We start from the raw sequence: 12,939 nt of genomic DNA, 5'->3' as shown, positions 1-12,939 counted from the left end.
ACCCAACTTCAAAATATAGGGCTAGTTCCTTGCCATTTTGTTTGTGACCAGGGTACCAATTTTCAAAAATTAGCTAATTTGTTAGGTGTTTCAATGTTACGGCCTTTTTTCAACGTTAATGGTAAGAAAATATGTTTTTTTTACGATAGCCCACACTTATTAAAATGTGGTCGAAACTGCTTACAAAATATGAAAAATAAAGTTTATTTTAAAAATAGTCGCGTATGTTAGTCAGATATAGTCCATTTTTATAAACAGGACTCTAAGTCGAGTTATCGGTGTGCGCATAAATTAATCGATGCTCATATTTACCCTAATATCTTTCAAAAAATGAAAGATAAATTCGCGTCTCAAGTGTTAAGTAATACGGTCGCTTCAGGTATGCTTTCTCTTTACAGCTCGAGAGCCTTAAGCTCAAATAGTATGAGCTTTATTAATTCCGCGGATTTCGTTTCTTTTTTCAATAAATTATTCGACATCTTTAATAGAAGTTTCACTGAGGCCATTGTACCCACTAAAAAAGTTTTTATAAGTTTCCCAGAGCAAAACCAGTTTTTAGATGAGGCAGAAAAAGTTTTAAAAACAATTCGGGTCGYAGATGAGTTAGGGAACAACACAACACATAATTTCAATTTTATCAAGGGGTGGGTTATTAATATTAATAGTTTAAGACGATTGTGACGATTGCTGTCACACTCAGGACTTCCTTACCTAAAGACAAGACGACTATGTCAGGACAGCTTAGAGCATTTTTTTGGTCAGATCAGAAGTAGGGGAGGTACTAGAGTTACACCTTTCATATTCTCTAGTTTATTTCGGAAGTCGTGGGGTTTACGTTACATAAATATCGTAACAAAAGGTAACTGTGAGCTGCCTTTAGAACCCGAAGCCACAGTTGTTTCAGAACATAGCCATAATGTTATTCTTAATGTGTGCAATGATTCCGTTTTAAGTGACCTTTTTTGGCAAGATTTCCAGGGTTTACCACGACCCGAACACTCCATTGTTAGATCCATTACTTTAGATAGTGGTTTAGAAATTAACTTTTTAAAAGAAAATGCTTTAAATTATTTTTGCGGCTACCTTTATTTGAAAATTTTTAAAATGCACACATGCMTTCTGCCATTACCTTATTTRGGAGATGAAATTCCTTCGGATGAATTCATCTTCATACACCAACACCAGATCGATAAATGCAACTTAGTGAAGCCGCCTGAAGAGTTTGTTGCATTTATTAATAATTTAGAAATAAAATTTGTCGAGGAATTTGATAGAAATTGTAATAAAATAGGTGTAGGAGAAATTTTTTTTCTAAATTAAAAGATATTAGGCCCTTCTTGTGTTGTGAAGACTGTGACCCAAAGGTGGTTATTGCCCTATTTATTAAAATTAGAATTTATTTTTTGACAAAATGTTTAAATAAAGATTTATCTGTACGAAATTTTAAGAATAAAATTTTTGTGTTTCACATTTGTAGTTTTTATCTTTCTTTTTTAGTGGTTGCAATGAGCTAAATATTTAATACTAAAATAAGGTTTTTTAAGCAGATTCGCATTAAGAGGCTCTAAGGTTAGAACAATATAGATTAAAAAGTTTTTAATTATAAATTAGAATTTGGGGCATAAACATTGGCATATGTACATAGGTTTATTTTTACAGTTTTTAAGTATTATACTTTATTAGTATACTGTGATATTGCTTTTTGTTATACAATATGAATTTTTATCGTTTTGTTTTTTTAATTTTTTTATGTAAATATACTTTTAATGGGTGATATAGGCATACTGGAGAACCGAGCACCCAAAAATAACATCGGTAACGCGTCCTTTTGCATACCTCATAGGTGGTGTGGAAAATGCGAATTGGGTATTTTATTTAAAATGCCCAAAAAATAGCTTTTTTTCTGATCTGGCTCCAATGAAAAATGTCATAAAAAACGCTAATTTTGAAGTGCTCTCACACTGGAATAAGTTAAACATCCCTTTATTCCTGTTTTTCAGTCCTGAAGTACGAACAGTATGACGTCTTCGACGTAAACATAAAGTTTTTTCAATCATGTCACCTTGAACACCATATGTACATATGTAAGTAGTTTACTTACATCGGCAAACTCCAAACTGCTTTGTCATCATTTGTAGAAAGTTCTTGCGCAAATTAGGTTGAACTTCGATTTCTTCAATTTTAGTGAGCACATTGAGCACATTCTAAGCCTTAGATATACCTTCTAAGTGGATTAATTTCCGTTTGTGACTGGACCCACTCCAATTATGTCGTCAAAAGTCTTCAATCCGGGTAATTGCAAAAAGGGGCTATTTATTGATGAAGCCTTTATTTTCGATTTCAATAATCTGCCTTTTACTCTTCGCTGGATAAACGATAGCAAGAGATAAATTAACGGAATCTATAGGAAGCGTCGACATCTCTTTCCTGTACTGAATAGTGGATTGCTTTTAAAGGTCAACCTTGAGATTGTTTGAGGTTTTTCTTCTTTGGTGATGCTTTGGGCCGCAAGTACGTGCCTGTAGCGATTTCATTAAATTTTCTAGGCCGCTGTATTCATAAATTTCACGACGCTTTTAGAAGTATAATAGTTTTCATTAACCTTTGATCTTGAAAAAAAATAAAAATTTTTTTGTTATATTTTTTTAGATATTGATTCCAGTTGGTGGTGAGCTCCACTTAATTAGAATTTGCCGAAGCTGGAGTGGACTTCTTTCCCTCCGTTGGGAAGCAGTTATTTTTAAATTCTACTGTTCGATATAAATGATACCGACTTCGATTATTCTTAAATTCTATATTCGATACCAAACGGGGCATCTCGACAGGATAAATTTATGTTATACTAACTGTATTGCCGTACGTATTGCCTGTGGAGACTCCCTATTTGTTATGGTAATCAATAAGCTGTCACTTAAGCAGTTTGACAGCGCAATTTTCACTTCTATGAAAGTTTCGAAGAGGTAACATATCCCATTTACACATATACCGACGGCATTTTCATTTCGGTAATATTAAATTGATTAGAGCGAGTATTAAGACAGCTGTGTTATATTATAAAAATTAAGTTATATTTCTCAAAATAATATTTATCAAAAAAAAAATATTTAGTTTAATATTGTTAATTTACAAAAAAATTATACAAAATGGGTTAATAAACTTATACAAGCATAAATCAGAATATCATTGCTCATATCAAATTTATTAATTTATTTAATGGGTATATAAAATGTATGCTATATTTATCATAATCCGAAAATATCAAATCTTTTTTAACAAGAAATACATTTGTAGAAAGAGTATATTTCTCCTTCTCTTTATTTTCCATATAAATTTTTTTCATCCATATAAACCTTTAATCAGTTCAAAAGCTCAAAACATGTATTACATTAGCTACAACCAACCTACCTGACGGTATTTCGCAAATGATAATGTTACGATAAAAAATGCCCATATACAGATTTGGCAATGTCAATAGCTAGAGATTTGACAGTTAGTATGCCAAAAATGATTGCCTGTAGAATGCCCAGTAGCAGCGGTATTGTCGTCTACTCTCGAACTGTGGAAATCAGTAGTCGGCATTAAAAAGAACAATTATGCAAGCTACCTTCACACATACGCTTATGCTCTATCGTTTAGTCATTGTTGAGACCATATTTATAGCGGGATTCTGTAAGAAGTCTCTATTTGAGACATTTTGAGGTAAAGTCTCAATTTGGGACTAGTTCCTATTCACTAAACTGTCTCTAGCGTTAGTCTCAAAATATTGTCTCAAATTTGAGACTTGATAGTTAGCAGGTCACAAAACTAAACAGAACTCTTGCTGCCATTTTGGATATACTGAATACAGATCATCATGGATATTAATCGATTATCGCTTTTTAACATTTTGTCAGCAACTCAAATACGAAGAAGTTAAAAATAAATCAATTAAACATAAATTTCGTAAATATTATGAAACAAAGTCAACATACATTTTTATTTTTATTGATAATTGTGTTTTTTGAGTATGTCGATTAAGGACGGTCGTCCGAATGTATTCGGAAACTTTTAAAGAACATATATTTCATTTAAAATATGTAGTACAAACACTTGACCGCGACTCAAAAAACGCACCCGATGAAAAAGAACAACACGAGTCGGATGAGACGCACCCCTTTTGAAGACGACCATGTCAAACTAATCAAGGACTATGAATTGAGGGCATGCACCTTGAATATCCGGTCCCTTAATTGGGAGGGTGTCGCTGCCCAGCTGGTTGGGACTGAGATGAGAAGGTCCTTGTGGTATTTACTGCAGTGGTGATATAAAGGAGCGCAAATTTAGTGTATGATTCGTGGGGGGAGAGAGACTCCGTCTCCGAGTATTGTCATTCACCCCAGTGGATGAACGTCTAGACACAATCCGCATCAAAGCGAAGTTCTTCAACATATCGCTACACGCCCAACCCCCTTCGGAAGAGAAGGACGATCTGACCAAAGATTCCTTCTATTCTAACTATGAAAGCTGCACCCGCCACGATATCAAAATCGTGCTTGAGGAAGGTATCTTTGGCACTACGGTGGCTCCCCGAGGAAACATCCCCAAATAGGTTGAGGCTGATCGACTTCTCCGGAGCCCAAAATATGGTTACCTGTAGTACTAGATTCCAGCATAAGAAAATTCATCAAGCCACCTGGCTGTCTCCGCATCGAAAAACCACCAACCAGATCGATCATGTTGTGAAAGACGGAAGACACGTCTCCAGTGTTTTAGATGTGGTGCGCTCCGAGGTCCTAACATCGACTCAGACCACTACCTTATTGCAGCCTAGATTCGCATCCGCCTTTGTGCAGCAAAAAACACCTGCCAACAAAAACAAATAAGGTTCGACGTCGAGAAGCTACATTCACAGCAGACAGCCGAACAATTTTCTACTCGACTTGCAGTCCTGCTCTCTGAGAGCACTCGTCAACAACTCGGTATAAACAAATTTTTTGCGGCATTTCAAGCTCCTTACGTACAGGTGCAACCGAAACCAATGGTTTTCGGAAAATGCAAAAGAACAACTAGTACGACGAGGAGTGCCGTGTTGTAGCGGAGAGAAACCAGGCTGCCTACCTCGCAACGTTGCGATGGACCACAACGCACGAAGCGAGACGAATTTGCAGACAGAAAAAGAAAGAGGCCAAAATGCATGAGTATGAAGATCTTGATAAGCTGGCGTTGCACGAAAATTCTTAGAAAGAATGCGGCAGCTAACAGAAAGTTTCAAGACCGCAGCATACTCTTTTAGAACCTCCAAAGCTGACAATGCAAAACACACGTAATGGGGTTCACGACTAATTAGTCTAAAAGGACGACAGCTGTATCACACTATTATAAATTGGCGCACTAATCTTGACATAGTATCTCCTGGTAAGCTGTCTTATGGGCCTAGTGATCGTAACAAAATACCAGATTTAATTGATTTTGACGTAATCAAAATATAGATAAATCGCACATAACAGTTGATACATGTACTGACCTATCTTCTAATCACTCTCTTATACTACCTGTGCAACTAACGTTGACATAATACAAAGGTTCTAATCGAAAATGTTTAGAACAATTACGTGTTTACTGTGGTACATGCGCAACGAAAATATCCATAAAGACCTTGGTATTGATATAGTAAAGAGAGGAGTAGAGGTTAGCAGAATTGAACATATATCTAAGCACCGAGATCACCCAAACGCTTTGGCTAATGGTTTGGTACATCCCTGCGCTCAAACATGCCTTAAAAGCTTTTAAAACAAAAAGTAGATTCAAAAAATAAAAATATATTGAAAAAAAAAAGTCAACAAAACACTCACACCGAAAAAGAAAGAGGCCAAAATGCGTGAGTATGAAGAGCTGGCCAACAAGGGTAATGCTTTAAACTTCTACGAAAAAATGCAGCGCCTAACAGAAGATTTTAATACCGGAGCATACCCTTGCAGAACCCCCAGAGATGATCCTAGTGGCCGATGCCTAGAGCATACTAAAATTATGGAGCGAATACTTCTCCAGCTTGCTGAATGGTAGTGAAAATATAACGCCAGGAGAAGGCGAACCCGATTCCCCCATCGATGACGATGGAGTAGACGTTCCATTGCCCGACCATGAAGAAGTTCGAATAGCAATTACCCGTCTGAAGAACAGCAAAGCGGCTGGATCCGACGGATTGCCGGTCGACTTATTCAAGCACGGCGGCGAAGAACTAATATGGAGCTTCTTTGTAAAATATGGTAAGAAGAAAGCATGCCCAACAATTGGAATTTAAGTGTCTGCCCAGTTCACGAAAAGAGAGACCCCACAATCTAAGCCAACTACCGTGCAATAAGTCTCCTAAACATCGCGTATAAGGTTCTATCGAGCGTATTGTGTGAAGGATTAAAGCCAGCCGCAACAAACTGATTCGATCTTATAAGTGTGGCTTTAGACCTGGAAAATCAGCAACCGACTAAATATTCACCATGAAAATTTTGGAGATGACCTGTGAAAAGAGAATCGACACACACCACCTCTTCAGTGAAAATGTTTAAGCATCAGAATATTAAAGCCATTATTCGTGAAAAGTTTTATCACGTTATATTTACTGCTCCTAGAAAACGCCGGCTGCTATAAAGCTCTCTCATACCGTCTCGGTTCTAAAATTTAATGTCTATGGTGTATTTAATTATTGATTTATCGCGCTTTTAGTAGTTTTTAACAGTACTGTTATATGGGGAGTGAGACGGGTTATTTTACGATTTCATTCATTTTCACATTGTCGGTAGAAGTTTATTGTAGCTTAAATGGTTTAGGAGATATGTGCATTAAACTTGTTAGAGGACGGTGCCACTCCCACTTTTTCAAAAAAAGATTTTCCATAGGTGCCAATTTCTACTGCGATTCTCTGTACCAAATTAGTGCTTCATATCTTAATTTAGTGCTTAGTTATGGCACTTTATATGTTTCTGATAATGGCAATTTGGGAGCGTACGATTACGCCCATCTACAAACTAGAAATTTTTTGCACTAAGGAAGCCTTATACCAAGTTTCATGGTGATATCTCAATTTTTACTCAAGTTACAGTCTTGAGTTTGAACTGTTTTCCTTATCCTGATCATTTATATTTGTGTAACCCTATATCTATCTCGCTTAGTTTTAGGTGATACTTGCAACCATTAGGTGAGCAAAACTATAATACTCTGTAGCAACTGGTTGCAAGAATATAAAAATAGCAACACACTGATTGTTGTTCCTGAACAAGGCAGTTTTTTTGGGATCAGATACTTTTAATAGCACAACAAAAATAGCATGAACGCAAATGCATTCAAAACAAACAAACGCGACATCAATGAATTACATAGGACTGATGCCAGAACCTTGTCGGCCGACTTTTTCGTCTTTCCACGCTTGAGAACTTGTGCATGTGCAGTCCACTAAGATGAATGTCGATTGGACTGAAATGATATTTCTATTAGTATGAAATGATGTTTTTATTGTCACATACTGCCGCAAAAATTCTTTAAATTTCGTTTTATTACGATTAAAGAGCACTCAAACACTCCTCAGATTCAGCAATTCGTTGTTTTTGTTAAATTATGAACTTTCGCAGCACCCATTTCGCCTCTTTAGGGCGTCCACTGCCTCCATTGTCCTTGGCGCTCATTTCCCCTATTTACAATGCAGCAAATCTCTTTTCAATGGTTGATTTCCCTGGTTCAGAGCTTAATGTTCCCTAAAAAGCAATGCTTTTTTAACACACGTAATGCTTTTTGATCCTTTTTTGTAAACTAACACAAGTTCTTTGACAAAAACGCTATATCTTACTAGAATCATATAGATGGTATTAAAAGTACTATCTATGTATCAGCTACAGTAACGCGTAGAGGGTACCTCCAATAATAGAAAAGCATTGCTTCCTAACAAGAAAACACCGTTGATGCATTATTATAGCAAATATCAAATTAAACAGTCTAGATTAGATGTTCAGAATTTCGTCGTAACTGACCAGCATAAGTGATGCCGATCAGGAGGGCTACAAGAGATAGTAATTTCAGACAGCATTAACTTAACTAAATTTATACTCGTATATCTATATAAAAATGATGTATTATGTTAATATACTCACGAAAGGTTTTGTAAACTTTGAAATGATCAACTTCCGTTCTAACTTTCAGTCTTGCATAGTTTTCTAGTAATTTTTTTTTACTTTGCACACATCTCCTCATGTCGGTTAACCCAGACCCTCTAATTTGGTCGTATAAATTCAAATTAGGGTCCCAATAAAAAGGTAGCTTACACTTTTCAAGGCTATTGTCAAGATCTGTAAACAGCTGTAAAAATACATACAAATTATATAGTTGAGCTTAATTAAATATCTAATGAATTGCTGAAAATATTAGCAATAATTATAGCTAATGTGAAAATCAATATCGTATAATAATAGGAATTATAAAGTGGGAGATCTTAAAGATTTGAAAAATTTACATATATGTATTAACATTGTATAAATTAAGAAGACTGAATATGATTGCAATGGATTTAATATTTCGCCTAATAACAAATATTGAAATCATAAACAACATAACTATTCTATAGCACAAGGTATATACGGTACATATTGCGAGTAATTATATTATTTAAATTTTGTGGAGGTTTAATGCGGTAATGTAGTAGGAGACAAAATAGAATTTCCTATAACCTTGTTTTTTAATTCTAAATGTTGTTTAATTTGGGTGTTTGTGCTATTAACTGTAATTATTTCGAACTAAATGTGTGTTGTCATTCATATTAAAAGGTACCTATTTAAAAATTTATGGAGGTTTAGTAAAAAATTTTGCCATTTATCAAAATTTAATCATGAAAGAAAGATAAAAAATTAAGCTTTAATTAATTCATTTAATTTAATCATAAGAATACACTAATTTAAAAATTTTCGCGCCACCGGAGCTTTAACGCCTTTCTCAAGGGAATTTCTTATAGCATAACGTTTTTTTTTTTCTTTCGATTATATAAAGTTAAACTTTTGATTTTACGAAGAGATAAATGTGTATAATCGACCAGACAAGACTGAATATAGAAATCTTTAAGTATATTTCAAATAGCAATCGATGATGTTGGGATAGATCGCATTAGCAAGACTTACCATGTTTATATCGATGCGGTAACTATTTTCTCACAAACAGCAAAAGATCACGCAAGCGACTTAGAATTTGAATGAGTTTCTACGAAGCCAATATGAGAGTATCGGTAGAACAAATAAAAGTTTTTCCAACAAGACATAGAATATAAAGTGAAGTTGTATAAAAACAAGTCCTGAAAAGGTCAACGGCATAAAAAGTTATGAACCAACCAGCCAACCACACTTTGCGGACTTCGTTCAAATCTGAGATTTGCACTGACATGGCAAAATAAGCCCATCTAGTGGAAAAAAATTAAAGTTCAATTGACACCAGAAGGTGAAAACGCATTTAACTAACTTAAAGAAATTCCGTCTTCAAAAAATGTCACATTAACCCATCCTGATTTCACTAAACCGTTTGGTATGACAGCCGGTGCTTCCTCAGAGGTGTTTAAGCGAGTTAAGGCTCCCCCACTCTATCCGGGAAAAGCTGGCGCACCCTAGCACAACTCACCTAACCATACCACACTTAACATCTGAAAATAACATGCACCAATACACCACAACTGGGGACAAATTGGATTTAAGCACAGCAGATAGCTGTGATAGATACGTAACAAAATAATTTGATCATCGTCTTTTTCTCTTAAACTTTCGAATCGAAACGTTGACCACTCGGTTCCTACGCGCTGACCTTTTACGCACATCGACATTGGTATATATATGTACACATTCGCCAACACCGGCAAATCACTCTCGGAATTGGAGTCTCGCCGCCCCTCCCGTAGATTATATTTCCAAACTTTATAATATATAAATTTGGTGATATACATAACTAAAATTGTTGAAAAAGCAAATTCTATACAAAAAAAAAAAAAGATTTTCATTTTAATTAACGCCGTGGTGGGCGCACCCTACTATATTGAGTGTACATCTAAATAAGGGGCTTAGGAGCTGGCCTTTCATAAGAAAAGAAGTCAATAACCATGATATCAAGAAGAACAATTAGCTATAAATAAAAGAGAACTATTTCGTGTGGGCACTTAACTGTTTGAGAAATTATCTATGTATATGGAGTAAACCAGTTGAAGATTTATACGGACCACCAATCTCTGACTATCGCAGTTTCAGATAAAAATCGAAACGCTTAAATTAAACGCTGGAAGTCTTTTGTAAAGAAAGAAAATGAAAATCACATGGCTGAGGCATCATCAAAGGAGCAAATGAATATGATAGACGTTGAAATGGAATCACGCTCTGGCTATGCAGTCACCAACCTACACCATTGAAACGGTAGTTAAACCAGTCAATTGTTTCCGAAATCGGAAAATACTTAAAGAGTGCGAAAGTCTATCAAAGCGATCCTTTATAATATTTGGATAAAAAACAAGCATATAATTTCATTCTGTACTATAGAGTTAATGCTAGTGTAACAAATGCCATATATCATTTCGCGATGAACTAATCCCATATATTGCAGCCTACGAGTTTTAGCAAAAATTCAGCACCGGCTAATTGAACACCACCACAACAAAAAATTCCGTCAAAAAGAAAAAAAATGGTTACAGATATATTAACCGAAGGAGACCAAAACGAAATAATAGTGGCCAAGCGTAACCGACCTCATAGAGGAACATAAAAAATGGTGAAGCAGATCTTGAATGACTAGTTTTTTGAAGTCAAGTTAAGCATTTTCAAGGTACTAGGTGCCGTTGATGTGATTTGATTAGCCATTGTAACGTACAATAAGTCAATTAGTCCTAGACGGAGATGCAATCGTGTGGGAGACTAACGACTACTTGACCCACCAACTTGAAGATGTATTCTATAATGAACGATGAGAGAAGAAACCTTACAAACCTTTTTACACCACCACATATGAGAAAGATACTAGATTCTGACTAACGTACGTCCAAACACTACTGCGAACTGTTAACATTCAAACATGAAGCTAAAACTTTTTAAGCACGACACTTAGAGCCGTTTTCACTATTAGTCAATGTAGCCAACAGCTGTTTGTTAACTAAAGCAATGTTTTTCACAGTGCTTAGTGATAAAAATAAATTTTCTGGCTAAAAGTCTGGTAGCACCATAGAAAACATATGATCTTGACATTACAGTTTTACAATTTATGTTTTTATTTCATTTCACAATTGATAAAATTGCAATTCAAATGGCGACGAAAAAGATTAATAAGTGAAATCGACGTAAATTTATTACTTGCTATAAAAGAAAAACATAAAAATGTGATAGAGTGCAAAAAAAGCGATACTTTTACGGTAGATGTGAAAAATAAAGCTTCGTTAAAAATTCAGGAGGAATATAACAGCAGACCATCGTCTTCATTTCGCGATGAAAAATGCTGCGTACCAAATATCACAACATGAAAAAGGAATTAAAGAAAAAGGTAGCAGCCGAAAAAAAAGTCGCATCGCGACAGGAGGAGGGCCGCCTTTGAAAATTAGCACCAATGATATTGATGTAATGTTAACATCAATAATAGGTTCGGAGCAGTTAGAAGGAATGGAATCTGTATACGACTCCGATAATCCTTTTGTGGGAAACAAAACGGAGGATGTTATCGTTAGCATTGGTAAGAAATTACTTAATTATTCTGCTCTTGAATTGGGAGGTTTCATTGTCTTTATTCATGCTGTTACCCAAATACCATCATTTAAATGTATTAATGGTTTTGCAGATAAGGCAGCAAATAACATCAGTGCTAAGCAATCTCTGGATAAGAGCGAGGAGTTTGAATACATCAAGAACACATCCAACACAGCTACTACTTCGAAAAATTGGAGTACATACACGCCTGCAGATTTAAAAGCTCCTAAATGTAAAAAACTTATAATCGACGAATCGCAAAGCAAAGAGAAAAATACATCATGGTCGAAGCTGGCCGCTGTTAAATCAAAATGGACCGGAGAAAAATGCCGCGTAGAGATTGAAATATTAAAAGCTGAACATGAAAAGCGAGTAAAGATGTACGAGCAACATATAAAGCAATCTGAAGTGGAACACAAAATGCGTATGAGAATTATGAAAGAGCAATTAAAGGAAATTCAATAGCGCAATCTTCAATTGGAAAAAAACAGTACAAGTACAAAATAACTTGACACATACAAAATAAAAGTGTTTTAAATAACATTGTTGTATTAAGCGTGTGTAAGCAGCATATATTTTGCAACACTGCTGTGGCGACAGTTGTTGATTGGACTTTAGTGCAATTCATTCGTATACCCAAAGACAATACTGGAAACCTTCGCTTCCAAACACCATAAGAGCGTTCAATTGGATTTCTTGACCGAATATGTCATTCGTTATATAGTCTTTCAGCTGCACTGTTAACGGAATGAAGGGGTGTTAAAATGCGTTTATTATTTTCATACCCTTTATCAGCAAGCACAAGCCCTTCTCCGAACTCTCCGTACTCAAGACGAGCAAAAATACGAGAGTTTCGTAATATGCTAGCATCATGTTTTGATCCTGGCCACCTAGCAACTATGTCTAAAATCATCAAACGAGCATCGCAAATCGTTTGTACATTAAAAGAAAATATGCTTTTTCTCTTACTAAATAGTTCCGCATGGTCTCCGCCTAAAATGGAAGGAAACATGTAAAAATAGATATTCATTACGGTTTTGARGTGTTTCAGCTCACCAGGTGACTGAATTTTTACGTGCGTGCAATCGAAGGCACCAATAACTCTGGGAAATTTAGCAATTCGAAAAAATTCCTTCTGTTTTTGATGTATATCTTTCGTTGTAGTAGGAAATCGTACGAAACTTTCTCGCAACCTTACTATTTTATCTGAAACAAGAGTAAC

The 12,939-nt window shown here is 35.5% G+C and overlaps 2 protein-coding genes across 2 annotated transcripts in view; one reads left to right on the top strand and one right to left on the bottom strand.

Moving 5' to 3' along the window:
• LOC108969737 overlaps positions 1–8,322 on the bottom strand; it is a gene marked incomplete at its 5' end in the record, with an annotated part of 19,951 nt that extends 11,629 nt beyond the window's left edge. The window contains 1 exon segment of the mRNA XM_018934643.1: positions 8,118–8,322. Coding sequence (XP_018790188.1) covers positions 8,118–8,322 — 205 coding nt within the window.
• A 3,264-nt stretch (positions 8,323–11,586) lies between these two features.
• Positions 11,587–12,200, top strand: LOC108969745. Its single transcript, XM_018934656.1, has 2 exons — positions 11,587–11,703; positions 11,809–12,200. The coding sequence occupies exons 1-2, from the start codon at positions 11,595–11,597 to the stop codon at positions 12,180–12,182; spliced, it is 483 nt and encodes a 160-aa protein (XP_018790201.1). The 5' UTR covers positions 11,587–11,594; the 3' UTR covers positions 12,183–12,200.
• The last annotated feature ends 739 nt before the right edge of the window (positions 12,201–12,939 follow it).

This window comes from Bactrocera latifrons, unplaced genomic scaffold (genome assembly GCF_001853355.1).
Source record: "Bactrocera latifrons isolate USDA-ARS-PBARC rearing strain unplaced genomic scaffold, ASM185335v1 scaffold_1059, whole genome shotgun sequence".
Lineage (NCBI taxonomy): Eukaryota > Metazoa > Arthropoda > Insecta > Diptera > Tephritidae > Bactrocera > Bactrocera latifrons.
The sequence above is the reverse complement of the archived record's forward strand: the minus strand, read 5'-3'. Positions and strand labels throughout refer to the sequence as shown.